Raw genomic sequence first — 21480 nt, forward strand, 5'->3', positions numbered from 1 at the left:
TCACATGTGACACTAATTTGCTCCTCTCTCCTGTTCTCTGTCTGCTCACAGACATACATGGCACATGCACACACACATCAAATGACTAACAAAAAGGAGAACCTTAACATTGACGTTTAAGGGGGAGAGACCTGAGTGAACCTCAAACTCCCAGCTGGCAGCTCCAGTACATGTGGTGTCTGGAAGAAATGCGGTTCTTTGCCCACCAAAGCCTGACTGCCTCTTTTCCACCCAGCAGCAGTCCCACACAGGGGCTCTTGTGACCACAGAAGAACCAAGATTTCTCATCGCTGGCTGCATATATAATTTTGACCCTCCAGGCTTTTACCAAAAAGAGATTCATAAGATTGGCCAAAGTACAACAGAGGAGTGTAGTTTTGCTGATTTTCTTTGTGTAAAATGTTTGAGAGACCAAAATCTACACACACCTCATAATCTAATCATCAAGAAAACTGGGTGTTTGAGGAGGAGGGGCATGTTCTGTGCTTCGGACTGTACACATCCCTGGAGACTATGCTAAGGAATATTGAAAAGAGGCTCCTGGGTAAAGCATTAGTTCATTCCTTCTAAGTTATATTAAAAAAATTTTCTTAGAGATTCAAAAAATGAAATTATTACTGAGACATCAGGCAAAGATATTGGGGATTGTTTTTGAAAATAAGTCAGGCATAGCTTAACCAAAATTTCTGGTACAACAAAGGTTCTGTCCTGACCACACCTGGGCTTCTGTGTCCTTGCCTCTTCCTCATTATAGTGACATACAGAAATTGAATGAACATTTTATTTTTCTTTCATTCTTTTCCAGTTTAAAACTCCAGGGCTAGGAATTCAGCCCCTGGAGTACTCCTGTACCCCTGGTTGAAATTTAACAACCCAAGTTTTTCCTTTCTTAGTCCTACTCATGAATTGTTTACATCAAGGTGTTATGAGGGGACCTACTCATAGGTTCCCTAGTGTCCCTGTCGTGTGTATCAGGACTGACATATGCTGTCAGAGGGCCCAAACACTGCTGTGTCCCTTGATGTCGTTAGTAGTACAAGTGCTAGAACAAGATATGGCCTGATTGTTATGGAACTTACTCCTTTTAAAAGACTGACTTGCCTTTGTAGACTGTAACTGTCTCAGGATAACTTTATAACTCAAATGCACTCTGAAAGGGTCAGGAGGCTTTGCCTAGAAGTAAATGATGGAGATTTATTCAAGGGTCCTAGGGTTTGTAAATTAGAAACACAGCTAGGCGATACCTAGACGGTTCCGACAGAGAAAGAAAAGCTCGTGGTTCTTATAGTAAAAAGTATGTTCTTGCAAAGAACCGGTCCTGCATTCTTAACCCCTGCATTGGCCCAACGTGTTAATCTTCAGATGCGCGGTGGTCTGGACAGTGGAACAGTTTCTTCTTGAGGTCACTCAGATGGTCATCTGAGAGTCTGATGTGTGTTCAGGCATTGATGCACAGCGACCCGAGGTGCATTCAGGCATCGATGCAGGACTGGACAGTCAGAAGGTTAAGTTCCCAGACTCGTTAAAGCGGCAGTAGAGTCGTTTCCTTATGCCTCAGCCTACTTTGTTGAATAATTTAGCTGCTTGACCACAGTGACTCCATTTAATTTATTTACTCTGTTCCTCAACTGTGTTAAAGAAGTCCCCGAGCGTTTGCTTGTAAAGACTTGGGCTCATTCTCAACTCAGGTGGCCCCCACCTACTAAACAGAACCGCCTCGAGTGCTCAGGGCTTGTCTTTGAGCAGCCTCTGAATGTGATTATGTGTCTGAGTCAACCCTGCGGGACCACAGGCCACTTTCCTGTTGGAAAAAGACAAAATGCAAAGATTCTTATTAAAATGAATTTAAAAAAGAATGATTCAGGTATTCATTCACCCACTAACCAGAGTGGGTCAGCTGAGGAGCCTTGGGAATTCAGTGCTTCTGTCTTTATTTCCGCGGTATTGCAGTGACGTTTCCACCCTAAACAATGGTAGACTCCATTCTTTTTTGTTAGGCTCCTCCTTTGGACTTCCTTGTGCTCCAAATGTACCTCCTAAGGAGGTCATTTCAGTCTCGTTCTAGGGACAAGGCTCTCCACCAGAGCAGTCCGGGCCCTGAGGCGTCTGGGGCACACCTGCGCATGGGCACAAACCCTCTCTCTTCCCCTGTCATCTTTTTAAAATCTGTTCCACATTATGTATTTGATTCTTTTATTTTTCATTTCCTGGTTTGTACTCAACCTTATTCATATCCTTTTATAAGAAAAAGCGGGAAAAAACTCCTTTTATTGATGTTTTCACTCTCTGAAGTTAGAGTTTTTTTCATTTGGTGCCTGTTTATAGCTACTTCCACTCAGCCCTCTGCTACCTCTGTCTCGACTTTCTGTCTGTGGCCGACTCAACAAGCAAGCTCTGGCTTCCCTGGGTCGGGAGAGTTGTCTTGTCCCAGGGTTACCAAGGGAAGTCTCCAAGGGAAGTTAAGTACCTCGGTGACCTCTGAATGGTTGGTGTTCGTGTCAGCATCAGTGGGACACGTGAATGGGGGGGGGGGGCGCCCTGATTGCCTGCGACCTGTTAGAGCCCAGGAGCTGTCGAAGTCTAGCCCCAGCTGTCATGGACGTCCCTGTCCAGACTCTGCAGAGTGGGCCCCTGCATTCCAGACTTCAGGGAACTCTATGTAAGCCATGTATGGTCGTAGGGTGTTGAGGAAGAAAAGCTATACTGTAAGTCTTATAGTACTAACAGCTTGTTTTACCGGCAAGAATAAGTAACTGGCTCACATTGGGATTAGGCACACTGTTTAAGAGCCATTTGTTGTAGGCACTGGAAGGTAGAGGAGGGCATCGCATCCCCACTGTGGACATTTCTCTGACCCACTACCACCCGACAGAAGTATTTGTCTTCTCTCTAAGCCCCGCAACATCATCAACTTGAATAGGAGTTGGGGCCTTCATATGCAGATATACCTTTTCCTCTACATTATCTGCCTGGTGGTGAACAGAAATCAAATGAGTATAAAATTAGGCTTTGCTCTGGATTTACTTTCTACTTTTGGCGTTTTTAACATCTTTGAGTCATCTCTGGGAGTAGGGGGCACAGCAGTGGGCATTCCAAGAGCACTTAGGACATACAGTCATAGGTTTTATTATCTTCCCTGCTCTCCCCGACTTTGCAAGTCCTATCATGGAAATGCTGGCTTAGAGATAGATCATTAACATGCCAGCTTTATCATATATGATCTTCACCTGGTTTAGTTACGTATCAGGAGAACTGCAGTTCCTATCTAAGTAATAAACATCTGTTTTTTAACAGAGTCTCTGTTGTCTTCAGAGAAATGGGTAGCTCATGTCTTCAAGAGAGAAAAGGGGAGAACCACCATTGCATTTGCCCAGCACCTCTGTTTTTAAACTACTGAAGTAAGTGTTCAGAGAGGGTCAAGTCTTCTATCTAACCGTTTCTTCCTTGTGATTTCAGAGGTGGTGGCCCAGTGGTGCGCGCAGGGAGACCTCCTGGCAGTCGCTGGTATGGAATGGCACACGCAGCTCGGTGACCTTCCCAACGGCCCTCTCCTGAAGAGTGCCCTGGTCAAGTTCTACAATGTTCGTGGGGAGCACATCTTCACACTGGACACTCTTGTGCAAGTAAGGATGTGCGTGGGGCATGTGCGGTGATACCCTGTGTTAGTGCGCCCTCAGTCTCCCTTAAATGCTCGTGAGGTGGGTCACTCACTGCAATTGTCTTGGACGGATTTTAATCCTTTGTCGACTTTAATTAAATTATGGGGTATGGACCAGGAAAAATAGGATGAAAGACATTTTTGCCTTTTAACCAAAATATTTTCTTTCATTGCCCAGTCAAGTGAGTGGACAGTAAGCAGAGGGACCTGGTTTTTATCATCAGTCTGAAGTAGCAATCAGAAACATGCAGAAGTAAAAGCTGAATCTTCATTTATTCACTCTGATTTCATGCTTGTTATGTCAGTAATATACTTCTGTATTTCAACTAAGTTATTGTTAACAATGTTTAAAAGCTTAAAGGTCTTTAAGAAAGTGTGCACAAGTGGGCCCCTTTCTATGATGTGTTTTTATGTTCCAGAAATCTTCAGACCAGCTCACTTCTTGTCTAGGTCAGGTACAGTGAATTCTCAGTGGGTGTACTGGAGAGAGAGCTGTGAGCAAGGTGACTGTTGCTGGGGATGATAATACATAAGGGACCTATGTCCCAACCTTCCCAGCTCATCAGAGAGGCAGGTATGCCAGATAGGGATATTTTGTAATTAGATGCAGGCATTAGTTCTTTAAATATATCTTTATTAAAATTATAGTAAAATATACATCACATAAAGTTTACTGTCGTAACTATGTTTAAGGGTACAGTTTAGTCGTGTTAAGTGTATTCCACTGTGGTGTAATCTCGAACTTTTTTACCTTGTAAAACCGAAACTTGATACCATTCTGTTTCTATGAATTTGACTACTCTACATACCTCGTATAACTGGAGCCACACAGTGCCTGTCTCTCTGTGACTACTTTATTTCACTGAGCATAGTGTCCTCAAGGTCCACCCACCTTACAGCATGTGTCAGAATCTTCCTCCTTTTTAAGACTGACATAATATGCCATTTTATTTATATATGTATATAAAGGGTTTCTTCTACCTTTTGGCTATTAGAGATAATACTGCTGTGAACAGGGATATACAAATATGTCTTTAAAATACTACTTCAAGTTCTTTTGGATAATTACCCCATAGACTTTCTGGATCATATGGTAAGTCTAATTCTAATTTTTGGAGAAATCGCCATACTGTTTTTCATGGCAGCTGCACCATTTTACATTCCCAATAACAGTGTCCAAGTTGTAGTCTACATCCTCACCAACACTTGTTATTTTCTATGTTTTTGTAATATTTTTTCTTTTATTGATTCTAGAGATGGGGGAAGGGAGGGAGAAAGAGAGGGAGAGAAAGAAACATTGATGTGAGAGAGGATGAAACCCACAACCCAGGCAGGTACCCCGACCAGAAATCGAACCATCAATCTCTGGCTTTGCAGGACAACACCCAACCAACTGAGCCACGGCCAGGGCTCTGTGTTTTTTTATAGTAGCCATCCTTATGGGTGTGAGGTTTTGATTTGTATTTCCCTGATAATTATGTTGAGCATCCTTTGATATGCTTTTTCATCAGCTTACTGGCCATTTGTGCTTCTTTGGAGAGATGTCTTGCCTGTTTTTTGTTGGATTATTTGTTTTCTTGTTGAGTTACAGGATTTAAATGTATCTTTTGACAATGCAGTGTCCTCTGTGGGCAAATAAGCATAACTTGTTCGCTCAAGTACCCAGCAAATGTATTTTAAGGGGCTGCCGTGTGGCACTGAGCTCTAAGCCCTAAGCGCTAATGTACAGGAACATGACCCGGGAACCAGTAAGACAATAAGCTGAAATTAAGTCCCAGCCCGAGCTTGAGAGGGTGACTGGAAAGTGAGTCAATGCTGTCCATGCCTTCTCTACAATCCCTAGCGGCAGAAGTGGCGCAGGTTGCCTAAAGTGAAGGATTGGAAAGATTAACACAGCAGAAAGACAAAACCCAGAAGAAGACTGAGGGGGCTACTAGGGATGTTGTGAAAATTGGGTGGGTTCGTAGATAGATGGATGCTTTATGACCTGAGACTAGGAAGTGTGAAGTCCTGATAAAGCGTGTTCAAGAGGAAGTGATGAAAACAGGATGGGAATTTGTGGTTAGATAAGAAATTCAAATCCCTATTCCTAATTTAGAAGTGAGGTAGTTTGAAGTAATGAAGCAAACAAACCAGGGAAGAGCTGAAGTGGAGTTGAGGTGAGGCCATTAGTGTGAGGCCAAATTACATGGCAAAATAAGCGTAGGTCCCGGAGTCCCTGTAGAATTGGGATTAAAGGAGAGTTGACTTTGTTTACCGTTTGACCCTTCTGCTAGTGCATGGCCTGGAACATAGTAGGTGTTCAGTAAGCACTCGTCCAGTGGACTGATGGATGGACAGTTGTCAGCATATGGTTTTTATGGTTGTTCCTCTTGGTCACTTGAACCAATAGGCCAGGTGCCCTTCTCATCAGGTCTCGTTCCAGCTTTCTACCTATTGCCTAAACGGAAGACAAGCAGGAGAGGATGGGAATTTTCAGCTCTTTCTGAGGGAACAAGGCTTTTGTGTTCATTAGGATATTTGTGAACCGTCGTGCTGAAGCACACAAGTGCCCGCAGCATCTGCTCTTCTCTCTGACTCAGGGCACCCTTCCTGGCCGCCTTCTGCTCCCTCCACAGGGAGAGTCCTGTCCTGCCGTCTCACCTGGGGAGAAGCCACCCTCCTTCCTGCCAGGCCAGCCACACTCCTTTGTAAACCTGCCCAGCGCTTTTAGCCCTTCCTCTCCATGAACCTTTGGGCTCCTCCTGAATGCTTCTGGAATGTATTACACTTTTCTGTCCACTTGTGTTATTTTCTTAAAGTGAAAGACCATGTTTTCTTCAATTTTTTGCTATGCCTGGAATGTAATAGGCCTCAGTGGCCTTAACCCCTCCAAAGATCTCGTCAGCTGTGATGCGAAAGTGTCATGGGTCTTGTATTTATACTGCCTGGGTCTGGGGATAAGAGGAGGGGCTTGGCTTATCTTCCTTTGGGGCAAAATATCCATCCAGTGTCTCAGCATTTTAAATAAATCACTGATTCTTTCTTTTTCATTTGAAGGTCCATTTCTACCATTGAAAAAAATTGCCTTAATAATGTAAATTTAAATAATTATGCCACTAAAATCAAATACAATATTAATTATATATAGCACCAACCTACTCTTGGCTGGAATGATTCTAAAATCACATTACCTGTGCTGTGCTATTCAAGGAGTCCAAAGGCAGAGACATTTTTATAGCAGGAAAGAAGTTAGGCAATTTATTGAGCTGTTCATAAAAAAGAAATGCAGTTGAGAATGGATAATTAATTTCCAAGTTAATTAGATTGTAGGTTACTGCATACAAAGCTATTCATGGCTGAGCACAAACTTGTGGCAGCCTCAGCTCTAAAATGGGTTCTCCTGATTTACTCATAATAGCGATGCCTGTGGCTGAAACTCTTGTAAGGAAATGTACTGTAATTTATTTTCCTTTCCTGTCTACCTGTTGTAATTTAAAATCCTGTAATTTGTCTCATTAGTTATTATCTGTGACCATCTATATATAATAGTATATCTGATCATCTGGCACAGATTTTCAGAGTTAGCACTATGGACTGAAACTTGCTGACTTCGGTAGCTTGGGTCTGGGTTGTTGAACTTTTTCTTGCATTAAAGGCAAGTGAGAGGGGTCCCCTTTTATTCTATACAGTTAAATTATTGATGTATCTGGGTAGAAAATTAGGAGAGAAGGGTCTTGGCCAGGTAGCTCAGCTGGTTGGAGCATCATCCTGATCCACCAAGGTGACACAGGCAGAAGGTAACCAATGAATGCCTGGACAGGTAAGAGCAGCCAGCTGCTATTTCTCTCTCTTCCCCCCCCTCTCCGTCTCTCTCTCTCTCTCTCTCTCTTCCCCTTCCCCTCCCTCCCCTTTCTCCTCTGACCCCACTTCTCTCTCTAAAAGTCAATAAATAAAAATAAATTAAGAGAGAAGAAAGAAGAAGGTAGGTGTGGGAATTGAAAAATCAATAAGAGATTGCATTTATGGTCATAGACTTCTACACTCTTGAAGGAGAATCCTTTAGAAAAAGTATGTTTGCCTCCTTTTGTTGAGGATTAAATCTACCGGTTCTCACGCAGCTGCCGTAGGTAGCTGTTTGTTGTACATTGATGAGAAACTCCTTCCTCGGGTTATCTGCTTACACAATACAAAGTGGTGTATTCTTTTAAAACTGAGATTTGGGTTAGTGAATCCCGAGCTAGTTTTTATTACTGTAACTTAATTGGTGGCCAAACCAACACAGTTTGTTGGTGACCAGTCACCAGCTTAGTTAGTTTGAAAGTGCACTACTGTTCTAGAAAGCTTTCCTTCTTTGCGCGTTCTCATGCAAGCATTCAATGTCCTCTTCTACTGGGGGCTCTGAGACCATTGCTATGCATGGTCTCAGACATCCCCAGCTTCCTCAGAGGGGGCTGCAGAAGGGAGGGCCAGGCTGCTGTGACCTTCACAGGGATGGGACCCCTCCATGGGCTGGGCAGCCGGGCCTCAGCTCTGGTCCCGTCATCCCCCCACCCTCCACCCCGCCAAAGAGATCGTGCACTTGGGTGGCCTCGTTTTCTCTCTCTCTGACCCTTTTGTTGTCTATTGATTTTAATTTTGCTTGATCAGCTTAACTTTAATATCGGAAGGACACCCTGCTTTGTATTTCCTTAAATTTTTAGAAGACTTCATTCAATTCACTACCGTATATGAAAATAGTTAAATAGTGAGGAAGCTTTCATTCCAATTAAAAATTAGATAAATAAGCTCCCTCATCTCAGTCGGGCCTGTGCTGAAACAACTTCCCTGGTCTTCCTCTCGCCCCTTATTCTAACCTAGTTTTTTTCACAGCATTTCCACACCCTGCCTTTATAGAATAGTCCCAACAGATATTAAGATATTTCTCTCCTCTGCTCCCTCCCAATGTCAGCGCCTCAGGGCGGGAATCTCTTTCTCACACCCGGAGTCTCTCTGGCCCATTGTGCATGTTGGCCAGAGCTGTACTGAATGACTGACTGGCAGCAGAATAGCTGAATAAGTGACTGGACGGGTGCGCAGCCTCTCTCGCAGCGTGGCAGGAGATAGGGTCAGGAGGGATTCAGCATGTCTTTGGGTGCCATAAGGAGTTGAAGCTGGCCATTGACCACTCCGTTCCATCGTGCTACGTCAGGGGAGTGACAGGAGCAAACTAGCCCGCCCTCATTTTAAATGGCCCAGCACTGGCAATGAGAGGGAAGTACGGGCACTTCACAACAGGTATGCCTCATTTCACAGCCCTCGCTATTTTGTGCTTCGCTTTATTGACCTTCACAGATTTTTTTTTTTTTTTTTACAAACTCAAGGGAAGACGCTCTACCAGCAAAACGCTTGTGATTCTCTTTATTGTAGTACTTGCTTTACTACAGTGGTCTGGACCCAAACCTGTAGTACCTCTGAGATGTGCCTGTGTGTTCACCCTTTTCCCCTGCACCTGGCTCACGCCCCGTGCTGTTCCATCACATTCGCGAAAGCACTGGATGGCTGCCTCGCTAACTCCCACCAACAGGCAGCTCACTTTGTTGCCCTTTGCCTCCAGTGTGGATGCACAAAATATGTGAACTTTCCCACACAAATTAAGGTTTTAATTTTCTCAATTTCACAGTTCTAGCCATCACTCCTAAAAATGGTTCTTTTGTGTGATTTGAGAAAGATTGCCCACAGATCTACACCTGAGTTTTCCTTTGGCACACAGCAGCTGTCCAGACAGAAGCATTAACTGGTGGGCGCTGGGTGTATATATCCCCCGGAGTGCCCCCGACTTTATTAGACTTCACCATTTGGTGCCTTTCTCTTCTGAAAGTGATCCACGGAGGTGGGAGTCCTAGGGAGTTACAGAGCTCTGTGGGCGAAGACCACGGGCAAGCAGACTCTGGTCCTAGAGGACCTGGTAGCAGAAGTTGCTGACTGGGGCGCGAAGTCAAGACGTAGCTGTGGAAAAAAGCCCCACACCCCACATCTGCAAGAACAGGTAGTCCCTGGTCCTTAGAGTCTTCGCATTTCCCCAACAGAACATTTTGTCGCCAGGCCTTTGCCACCTGGAGTACCAGAAAACAGCATAGGAAAGTGAGCACCAACAGGAAATGAGACTAGAAAAGTAAGATGATACAAGATAAAAGGACTTACATGTATGCATGTCTCCCTCTCTCTGCCCCCCCCCAGCTTTATTGCAATATAATTAACGCTAAGCATGTTTAAGGTGTACAACACATGGATTTGATACAATTACGTATTGCGACACGATTCCACCTTTATGTTACCTAACACCTTCCTCACATCACATCACCACCATTTCTTCTTTCTGGTGAGAAAGTTTCAGATCTCTCTCAGCAACTGTGAGTGCATAGCCTGTATATTATAACTGTAACACCATGCTGTGCATTGGATCCCATGCGAAAGGACTTTCTACAGGGTGAGAGGACTTAACGGGGTCCTGAGATTGTGGCTTATTAATATAAACACAGCCTTGGACTCCACTGTCATTACAATAATCAATTTCTTCACACCAGAGAAATGTCAGAATCTTCAGACAAGAGGGGCAGCTTGCACTGTTTGTGAATTCTTCCTTATTTTTCTAATACAGCCTGAATTATGGCAAAGGCCCCAGTATCTGCTTTATTCCTTACTGTCATACAGGGAAGACATGCCAAAAACACTAAAGTAAATGAGCAGCCCTCTTGCCCCATGCTGGAATGAACTGTCACTGGCTTGGGCAAGCTGGTAAATGCTGTGCCTCAGAGTGCTTCTCTAGGTATCCTTGCCCTGCTCGTAGGAGATAGCATTTCCTGGTGACCATGCTCCAAATAACAGTTTTTCCTGTGAGGCCCTGCAGGATTCACCTCTCCAGGCTAAAGGATTTCAGCCCTTTTCTGCTGGTCCTAGCCTTCAGTCCTTTCAAGTCCTTTCACTCCTCCTTGTAAAGAATTGTGTCTTCTTCCTTAATGCTGTGCCCAGTGTGGGGTGGCACAGCCCTTCTTCACCCTCTCCATGTGCCCCATGCTGTTTCGTGCTCAGCTGAGAGTGCTGCTTGGCTAATTTCTCTCCGCTTGTGGGCCCCCGTGACCTGTGGGTTCTTTTCTGCCATAATAAATCATTCCTGTCCTTATCCATTTGCTGTTCATGCAGCCTCTGTCCCCTCTGGTCTATTTGCCTTTTCTACAGATATGTGGTTTGGTTTGCTTCTAAGGAAAATAGCCTGACCAGAAGGATTAAGGACAGCCTGAGGGAGAATCTGAGCTCCTTTCTTTGTGACTGGCAGTTTAAGTTTTTGTGGGATATCACACGTGTGTGCCAGGCTGTGGCCTCACACTGGCACCAGGGGCAGTAAGAGGAGCGTCAGCTGAGGGAAAGGGCGAGCAAGGGCCAGCTCTTCCACGGAAACCAGGCTCCTCGGCTGTCCACTTCAGCTCCTCCTGTGTTAAATGGGAGTAAGGGTGCCTGCGCAGGAGGCTGAGAGGGTTGAAAGAGATAATGTGCGTGCTTGTTAATGTAACTGAAGGTGCTATTGGAATGTAGTTTTTAAGACACAATCGTTATTTTTGTTATGATAGGTAGTGATAATACATGTAAATGTAACAGGGTTTTTATCCAGTTTGAAGGTCTATATACCTGGTTTAAGTACCTTTGTACAAAGATATAAGAGATACGTACTTATCATAATGACAATTTTATATAAGACCCTCCCAAAACATGTAATCACATCACAGAGATGGTTACTACTGAGAGCAGAACTAGCAGGAGGGAGGGGACTTGAGGGTGAATATGTGTGGTCCCTGCCCTGTAACCGTTGGCATGGCAGGTAGAGGGACTCAGAGTAAGGGAAGTCAGAGGAGGAAGCGTCTGGTATTTCTGTAGCCAGTTCCCATCCGGGAGGTTGTGCTAGTTGAAAACTGTTCTTCGTCAACTTGAGCTCTAGGTTGTAAATATCTTAGGAGGCACAGGGTTGGGATTGGGGGAGATAGCATGTCTTTAAGATTAGTAATCATGATTTTGGTATTAATAGAACCTCTGTCCTGATCTGCACTTACAGGGGTTGATGATACCAAAGAAAAAGTTTTATGCATTTATGTGTTGTCTGCACTGTGTTCAGCAGTGAGTAGTCTTGCTCTGAATTAACAGGCCTCTCTGTAGGGTCTTCCCTCTGTGTTGGATCCTCTTGTACATAGGCCCATCTTGGAAGAACTCTGGAAACCCCCAGACTTGAGCCCCAGGCTCCAGGGTCCTCCTCCAGGGGCTTTGTCTGCCCCACGCAGTGGCTGTCCTGCCCCTCTCTGATGGAATGGGAGTGGAATTATCTTCAGGCAGTTTGTTTTGAAGTTGAAACCAGGATTAGCTGACCCTGGGGGTTATTTTAAGCAGATATCTTCATGTGTTCCTTTTATCTTGATGTTTGTCACTAAAATGTTGTGAAAATTCTGGTCCTATCTGTCATTCATATAAAAGATCTGGTATCCCCACTTCTGATCTTTAAAACCCCTCAAGACCAGAACTCCATCTGTCTGGATCATAATGAACAAATTCTCTCACTGCCTCTCTATCACAGCCCTTCACTTCTTTCTTCCTTCCTTGGCTGATCTCACTGAGATGGCTCCCCTGAGCTTCGAGATTTTTGGTACAAGCCGTTTCTACGTGCACCTTTGTATGTCAGCCTGGCTTTGCAGAGCAGGTGATGGCCTCACACCCCAGAGAGGCCATCCCAGAAACTGTGCTCTCCTCCCTTTCCTCCTTCCAGGTAGCTCTCCACTTTCTCTCGGCCCCATCAGCTCGGTGATGGCGAAGAATAATGGGGACTTGATGTGTGGGTTAGATCCCAGGGACTCTTTGACATCTTTCATCTCTAATGTTCACAGCTCCCACTGACTCATGAGAAAGTAGACTTGCAGGGATTATGTAATAGCCCCCAGGTCACACAGCTTCTGCCCCTAATCCAGTGTTGATTTGACTCTAAAATGCTCCCTATCAGGAAAAAAGGGAAGGACCATCTGGTCCACATCCTTACCACCAGCCCAAGCCATGGGAACCACCTCCGGTTATTTGGAGATCCAGATAATCACAGCTGTTAGTAAGGAATGTGGATTACTGAGCACTAAGCTGATTGCATCTTCTGGTAGAAATGTTGTTACACAGAGCTACGTTAGATTTTGTGGCACCAACTTAAATGAGATAGTAAATGTAAAAGAACTTTGTAAAACTATTCCAATACTCTGTACTTAGGATCTAAGCATTTTTCAGTAAAAGTACTGAGTTTTCATAGTATAGTATTAAGCATTCTCTCTTGTACTTGTTAAAACCAATATTCTCAAAAACTACTAGGTCACTTTATTTTGCTTGAGACAAGCGTGCATGATCTTTCTTTGCTTCTAAGAGCAAAAGCTTACATGAGGTCTCCCTTCACTTTCTGGCAGCGCCCCATCATCTCCATCTGCTGGGGCCACCGGGACTCCAGGCTGCTGATGGCATCAGGACCGGCCCTGTACGTGGTACGTGTGGAGCACCGGGTGTCCAGCCTGCAGCTGTTGTGCCAGCAGGCCATTGCCAGTGCCCTGAGAGAAGACAAGGATGTCAGCAAGTTGGCCCTGCCCCCCCGCCTCTGCTCCTACCTCTCCACTGCCTTCATCCCCACTATCAAGGTAGAGCCTTCCCCCCTCTCTTCCCTTTCACACTCCCCCTCCTCCTCCTCCTCCTCTCCACCCTTGCAGAAAGGAGGGCAAAGACAGGGAAGGCGGCTGATAATCCCAGAGCAGGAGCACAGACATGGTCTCCCCTTGACAAGAGTCTGGGTAGAGAAGGCGTGCGGCCCTGCAGAGTTCCGCCGCATTTTTCCACATGTGCATCATCTTCAGTGTGTCCATGGGGGACTCGCCTCGTGAGGCGGGCGTTGGCTGTGTCTTGGCAAAGGCAGCCTCTGAGCTCGAGTGCTGTGTCCTCCTGATGGTCAGTCTGTCTCATTCAGTCCTGACTTCCTGGCAGATTCTCCTGCTGTTCCCACTTGAAAAAGCAAGAAACATGTTTCTAGAAGTTGAGTGATTTTCTCCATAGCTGTGTAGGGGAATGGGCAGGATTGAACCCCAGTCCAATTTTAGGGCCTGCCACCCTCACCTCTGTGCTGAGGAGGAGCAGCCCCCACCCAGCACTCACTGTCAGCCATCTGCATACTGATCGTAACTTGAAAACCGCTCTGTTTTCATGATAGTGTGTGGTATGTACCTGCCAGGGGCTGTTCAGGTGTGGGTTTCCCTTTAACCTTAGGTTCTGTTCTGCATTCTTTTCTTTGTGTTCTGTCTCTGCTTCTAAGTATTAGATTGACTCATTGATTACTTTTTCCTAGAACATCAGAGTTTTAGAGTCTCTTTGTGATTTTTTTTTTTCTCTTTCAATTTGCTTTGCAATTCTCAACCTGGCTGCACATTGGAATTACCTGGGGAGTTTTTAGAACATACACATGCTGAGGCCCATGCCCCAGAGATTCCAGTTTCATTGTCTGAGTTGGGATCTTGGCTCAGGTATTTTTTTTTTTTAGAGCTCCCACGTTATTCTGACGTCCACCCACAGTTATAAATTACTATTTAATGCACGTAGTTAACCACCCCTAGTCAGGCTGACAGGCAGTGCTTGTTAGAGTAAGCAGTGAGCCCACGCTCTCTCCTTTCTATCATGTTCTGCCTCCAGCCCCCAATTCCAGACCCCAACAACATGCGAGACTTTGTCAGCTACCCTTCGGCTGGCAATGAGCGTCTGCACTGCACCATGAAGCGCACGGAGGACGACCCAGAGGTCGGCGGCCCATGCTACACCCTCTACCTTGAGTACCTGGGTGGGCTTGTGCCCATCCTCAAGGGGAGGCGCATCAGCAAGCTGCGGCCAGAGTTTGTCATCATGGACCCCCGGACGGATAGTAAATCAGGTGGGTCCCCTCACTGCCTGACGACCTAGTTGTCAGGTGTGGTTCCTGATAACCCATGACACGAGAATGACCAATTTTGAAATGTGAGCCTGTGTGGGCTAGCATGGAACATCCTCAGAAATACTCCATTTCCAAAATCCTATTGAGGTTAACAGTGCTTAAAGTGTACTTTTTGATGGGACTTTTAACAGCATTTCAGGAGGCTTCCTGTGGTTGGGGCTATCTGTGAAGGGGAAGCTGGTACAGGGCTCCAGAGCGACAGCCTCCTCTTCCAGGGGATAGTGCTCAGTGAGGGCCTGGGCGTACTGTGGAGACGACCTGCACATCACAGAGAGGTTGGTCTCTGTCCCCTACCCCCAGCCAATGACAGAATCGAAACTCCCTAACCTGCAGCCTGCTCCTCAGCCTCCTGGTACAGTCTTGCTTCTATCCCTTAGACCGTCGACTGCTTTTTAGCTGATTACCAAAGAAAATTCCTTACTTATTTGTAAAGATCTTGCATGATGAGTAAGTCCTTCCTTCTAGAATCCTCTCCTCTACCTGAACATCATCACTCAGGTGTCCTCCAGGTGCTCACTGCGCATGTGTCTCTGCAGCTCTGCTTTGAGAGCTTCCAGAGGGAAGGACTTTGTCCTTTTCGTTTGTTGCAGCAATGCCTGCCCATTGTCCTCAGCCAGTGATTGTTGAGGCCTGAGTGCCCGTCAGCAGTACCTGCCAGCTCAAACATTTTGCTGCCCCCTGTGAAATTTTGCTCAGCCCCAAGAACAGGCTGAACATTGTCATCTGTGCCTGTCACCTGCCAACTGAGCTGCTGGGATCCTGGGAAGCACACAGTAGTCTTTCTGGGGCTCTATCTGCCCCCAAATCTTGAGGTCCTGGAGGGAGGGAACCAAGTCATCTCTGTGCCCCCAGTGCCTGGCAAGCGCCTGACCTCGAAATAACAAGAGTTAAACTAGGGCTGTTTGCATTAGTTTTGTACTGGCCCTTCCCACACCTCAACTCCCATTCACTCTCCTTCCCAGTAGACTGGCCTGTGCCCCTCATTACGTCCCTGAAGGTGCTGTGACGTGTGTTATGACCAGAGTTATCCCAGTGCCACAGTGCCATGGGCTCACTTGCCCATTCCAGTATTTAATTGGACTTTTTTTTGTTTTTTGACTCATGTGATGAATTTGTACCAAGAACAGGGAGACTGAGTAGAAGAAATGGGGGCTGATAGGGCGGCAGGTGGAAAAGAGGGGAGAGGAGATTCAGAAGGAAGGAAGCAAAGTGAGAAATCCAGGAAGGCAGTGGGTATGAACTCAGAAGGAAAATGTGGTTTTGGGAGATGGAGGAGGAGGGGAGTCATTGATGATTAGAGGTGACTAAAGGAGGGTTGATGATTGGAAGTGACCAAAGGAAGGGAGGATGTGGGAAGGTAACGGACCGCAGCATGCATCTCGCCTTCTCATCCAATGTCATTGTCGCTAAGGTTCCTCCCGTGTATACAATTTCACGAAACCTGCACTTGCATTAAGTATTGAAGGAAACCCTTCAACCCTCATGAAGAGCTTGCTTCGGTCCCCATGGGGGCATATGTCCCCACTAAAAACAGGGCAGGACAGGCAGGCAGGTGTGCTGGAGGGCACTGAAGCCAGGGCGGGAGCCTGGCCCCAGTACCACCTCTTCAGTGTTCACTCTCTCAGCTCACTGCAAACACACCCTGCCTTGATTGCTCACAGTCCTTGGGGAAAAGGTGTTTTGTTTTTGTAATTAAAAGCATGGAAACAGTGTAAAGCAGAGTAAATCAACAATACGTATTCAGTGCTGGTTTATACACTGTCCTTGAGTCTCCTGTGTCGTGAAGAAATGCCAGGTGTCTGCTCTCAAGCACTTATAATCCCCTCTAGGTGATAAGACAGCTTAACACTTGGGAAATTTAATAAAAAAGTCAAGATTTAAATACCTCAAGACAAAAATAGAAGACATATCACAAGGCAGAATATGACTAATCGCCAACTGAATGGTATATGGAAGCTGGTTCAGGGAAGGATAAGATTCCAGACTCTCAGAAGCCAGAAATTTCTCATCGGCAGAAGCCAATTAAGTCAGGCCTCCACGTCATTGTTCCCCCACCTCCCTGCCTGTCACCTGGGATGCTCTGGGCCTGCCCCTTATGTCTGTCCATTCAGCAGGGCTGGGGTACGCCTAGAAGTCTGTGACTTAATGGGTGCCCAGGTGACTTGTGCTCTAGTGTGTGAGTTCCACTGTTGTCAGTATCCTCCAAGTAACTTAACAAATGTGTTCCTCAAAACCACCAGTGTGTATTTTTATAATAGGTAACCTGAATCCCAATACATTTTTTGGCAAAAATCCACAAATTTTCGAAAGGAATCTTCCGTCAGAGCTTGCCATGGACTGAACTATGCTCCCCCACAACCCCCCCCCCACCCTCCACCCTCACCCCAGGTTAACATGTTGAATCCCTAACCCAGTGTGACTATATTTTGAGACAGGGTTTTTTTAGGGGGTAACTAAGGTTAAAGGAGGTCATAAGGGTAGGGTCCTAATCCAGTAGTGTTGGTGGCCTTACAAGAAAAGAAAGAGGGAGAGCTCCCCCGCTTTCCACACGTACCCATCACAAAGGCCGTGTCAGCACGGAGCGGGGAAATGTGTGTCTGTGAGCCTGCAGCCCAGCCCTGCTGGCCCCTGATCGCCTCCATCATCTCACAGCCATTTCTACATTCTCCCTCTCTCACTGTGTGTGTGTATGGGGGGGGGTGATATTTATCTCCCATTGGTTCTGTTTCTGTGGGAACCCCAGCTAATAGATTTTCTTACTGAGAAGTGGGGTGCAGCTTGTAGCAAATACCTAAAAATGTGATAGCAGCTTTGGAACTGAGTCTGGGTAAAGGAGGCTGGAATGAAGAGTTTTCCAGTACCTGCTAGAAATATGGTCGCTAGGGAAGCTTCTGGTGAAGTCTGAGACAGAACGGAGAAAAATGTTACTGGAGACTGGAGGAAAGTGATGGTCCAAGTAGCAAAGAACTTGGCTGAACTGCGTTCTGGGGTTTTGTGGAAGGTAAAACTTACAAACCAGTGAAACTGGGTTTTTAACTGATGAGATTTCTAAGCAGTTCTGAAAGAGTAGCTTGATTGCTCCTGACTGCTTATAGTAAAATGAAAAAGGAAAGAGACAAATCAAAGAAGGGATTGTTAAGAAAAGGAACTAGAATTTGAAGATTTGGAAAATTCTCTCCTATCCACATAGGAGGAGATGAAGGGAGGCTGTCAGAAGTCTTGGATTTGAGGGGGAAATAGGGGCAATATGCTGGGAACAGAATTGTGTCCTTCCAATTTCATATGTTGAAGTTCTAACCCTCAATGTGACTGTTTTTCTAGGTATGGCTTTTAGGGGGTAATTCAAATTAAATGAAGCTGTAAGCCCAGGGTCCCCATGCAATAGGATTGGTGACCTTGTAAGAAGAGGAAGAGAGATCTCTGTATGCACCCACACGCTGAGGAAGAGATCCCTTCCATGTGAGAGCCCTCACCAGGAACCCACCGTGCGGACACCTGGGTTTCAGGCTCCCAGCCTCCCGCACCATTGTTGAAGCCCTCTAACGTGCGATGTTTTGTTATGGGACAGAACTTTAAATGTTTTGAAGTACTTAAAGCTGTGTTTAAAGACTTTTTAAAATTCTAGTAATATATCTGATTCAGGTCGTCGCATATTTTGAAAAGCCTTTAATCCACCCCAGATGAAAAAAGCACATTCTTGAAAACTGACAAAATTGGGATGTGAAGCCCCACATAGTGTAATGCAAACTTGGGTTCTCAAACAGCAATGCCGACGTACATTTTTGTCCATCTCGGATGTTTGTTCCAGAATTTCCATAATAAGTTGATGACATTGCATCTGTAGAACCAAGACACACATTTGGGTGCCAGCCCTGGCCCCCTGGCCTGTGGCTGTGCTGTGGGGCACTGAATTTCTGGCAGTGTTGGCTTCTGGCAGGTGGCAGACAAGCAGGGCTCAGGGCCTGTGCGCAGAGAGCCGCTGTCTTTCCTCGTGTACCCCTTTAAGTCCATTCTGTGGGGGGGGTCCTCACCGGGCTCCTAGATGATTGGTCCGCAGCCTTGCCTGCTCATGGGAACCCCCTGGGAGCATTAGCAGTCACTAGTGCCCACCCCCACTCCCCAGGATTCTGTTGCGGTTGGTGTGGGATGCAGCCAGGCAGCAGCACGGACCACATTTTTCTGTCAGGAAGTATTTATCGAGTCCCTGGAGTTGTTTTCATCTCTGTGGTTACAGCAGAAGGCAAGACAAGCAGCTCCTTCCTCCGGGGAGTTTACACACTAGTTGGGGAGACAGACCAGAAATTAGTGGTGAGTGCTTCTCTCTCCCCCCATTCAAATTCACATGTGGAAAATCCTAATGCCCAATGTGACCATATTTGGAGGTCAGGCCTTTGGGAGGTTACTAGATCATAAGGGTGGATGGACCTTTTATAATCAAGATGTTAGTGCCTCATAAAAGTGGCTTCAGAAAGATGCCAGCCCCTTCTGCCATGTGAGGACACAGCAAGAAGTCAGCAGTCTGCAACCCAACTCATGGACTAGAATCCGACCATGCTGGTACCCTGATCTCAGACTTCCAGCCTCCAGAACTGTGTGAAATAAGTTTTGTTGTTTGTAAGTTGCCCAGTATGTGTAGCAGCCCCAACAGTGTACAGCCCCATACCATTGGAAAAGAGCAATGGTATGGCATATAGCATTTGTGGCATTAGCAAGAAGGTCAGGGAGTAAGTAGATGACGCCCTACTGAATTTCCTCAAGTCGGTAGACTGGCTCTATGTTTATGGACATATGGAAGCATTCTGTGGCCTTACCTGCATGTTTGAATTATAGCCAAGCTTCCTCTGATCCAGTGACTCTTGAATTAACTAAATAAGCACTGCTCAGGACACACGAACGAAGCCTTTTTTTTGATCAAATTCAGAGGCACACCACTGTCGCTTGCTGGAGCCAAGACTTGTGCCTTCTGATTCGGTGGGTGGTTCAACAAGGGCTGCTGTAGTACCAGTGACTGGGTGCCAGCCAGCCTCTTCCACATTTGTGCCAGGCTGCTCTGCCCTGCCTCCAGTGGCCTCAGAGAGGCTCCTGTTCACAGGTGTCACCTCCATATGTTCAGAAATTTTGAGATCAGATTGGATTAACAAACTCATCCTTTTAAATGCAAGCAGACCTTTTGACTGGTAAATTCACTCCCCTATAAATTATTTCACTGTGATTGATTTGTCTTTTTTATTTCCTGGTAAGGTTCTTGGAGCCTTGAGGGAATGAAGCTTTAGTCAGCAAAAGAGAGTGATTTTTGAAGAATGAGGTGCTTTCAGTGAGGGCAGACCTGGGGGGCAGGGAAGAGCAGGGTTTTGGGTAGTGAAGGGATGTGATGGGGTATGAGGAAGGAAGGGAGCAAAGGAGAAGGGGTTTCGACGAGGGTGTCAGGCATGAACTTTGTCTGCTTAGCAGTTCTGTGATGGCTCCACCTTGGTGCACATCGCCTTCTGCCATGGGGCCTCTCATCCTCCGCCTGATGGTCAGTTCGCACAGGTAGCTTGAGTGTCTCCTATACTGGTACTCTCAGCAGAACTCAGGCTGCCCTGAACGTCCTACTGCACAGAACTTCCCTTCAGCCACTGCAGGCAGCTTCATCCTGGGATAGCAGGCCTGTGGCGGGGCAATGCAGCAGACTGTACTGCAAGGCAGACATAAGCAGCTCTGGCAGGTCTCTGGTCTAGAGCAGGCCCAGAGCCAACAAGGACCTTCCCAGGTCCCAGGTCAGAAGCACGTTCTTCGAGCAGTCAGTGACTCAGTAGGCCCCTCACTCGGGTTCTGGGCAGCCTGAAAGCCTGTGACGCCTGGTGTGTCGTGAAGGTGACTATGAAGCCGTTTTGGTTTCAGCTATTGGCACAGTAAAGTGCCAGACTATTTGGTACATTCCAGGGCGTTAAAATACCATGCCCATTTTCATAAATGTAGAAGTAATTGCCTACCTTTGCTTAGAAAGTGTAATAATTGTGTAAACATGTCAAAGGAAAACAATGCTTTTACTCCTTTCTATTTCACTTTCTAAACTTAAAATGATGGCCCGTAGAGTCATTCTGCCCTTTAGTTTCTAGTAATGGTCATTATTAGGCTCTAACGTCACTTCCCTTAAACTTGCCGGTTGGTGTCTTCCCAGATGAACTCTATGGGAACAGCCTGATGTCTACCGTGGTCGACAGCTGTAACTGCTCGGACTCCAGTGACATCGAACTGAGCGATGACTGGGCTGCCAAGAAATCTCCCAAAATCTCCCAAGCGAGCAAGTCACCCAAACTCCCACGGTAATCTTGCTTCTCGGGGTGTTTGCCTCTTTTTTGTGTCCCTGGAGGTGTACCTGTGTTGTGCCTGCAGCAGAACCCTCTTGAAACCAACCGCAGGAGAGCATGAGACCACGAGACCGTGAAACCGCATCCCTGCCTTTCTTCGGGAAGGTCAGCCTGCAGTGGTCACGGCTCTCCTTTCTCAGTTCTCCGGGGCAGAAAAAGACACCCAGTAGGAAGTTTGCTAAACTCCAGGACTACTCTAAGGGTCAGAGCTGGTGGTAGGTGGCATGAGGTGGCCAGAGCTCCCTGGCTTACTTATTTTTTCTTCCAGTTTGAGAAAAATTAGAAAAAGGTTTTACAGTATAAATAATGTGTTGGAGAGAATGCCAAATTCAATGCCCATTAATGCTGTAATTGGGGAAAAAATAGTAAACCAAAGAAAACTTTAGGCCCTAACGGTTTGTTTTAAAGAATGGTGAAGAGCTCAGAGTAAGTGGAAAGGCTGTGGTGTCACAGATGAGAAGCTTCGCCTT

General features: G+C 46.1%; 1 protein-coding gene across 4 annotated transcripts in view; it reads left to right on the forward strand.

The window, feature by feature from the left end:
• TULP4 (TUB like protein 4) overlaps positions 1-21480 on the forward strand; it is a 202932-nt gene that overhangs the window by 161541 nt on the left and 19911 nt on the right. For all 4 annotated transcript variants that reach the window (XM_053914304.1, XM_053914303.2, XM_053914306.2 and 1 more), the window contains 4 exons: positions 3457-3623; positions 13099-13323; positions 14363-14597; positions 20821-20965. In XM_053914304.1, coding sequence (XP_053770279.1) covers positions 3457-3623; positions 13099-13323; positions 14363-14597; positions 20821-20965 — 772 coding nt within the window. The remainder of the gene's footprint in view (positions 1-3456; positions 3624-13098; positions 13324-14362; positions 14598-20820; positions 20966-21480) is intronic.

Source organism: Desmodus rotundus, chromosome 11, assembly GCF_022682495.2.
Source record: "Desmodus rotundus isolate HL8 chromosome 11, HLdesRot8A.1, whole genome shotgun sequence".
Lineage (NCBI taxonomy): Eukaryota > Metazoa > Chordata > Mammalia > Chiroptera > Phyllostomidae > Desmodus > Desmodus rotundus.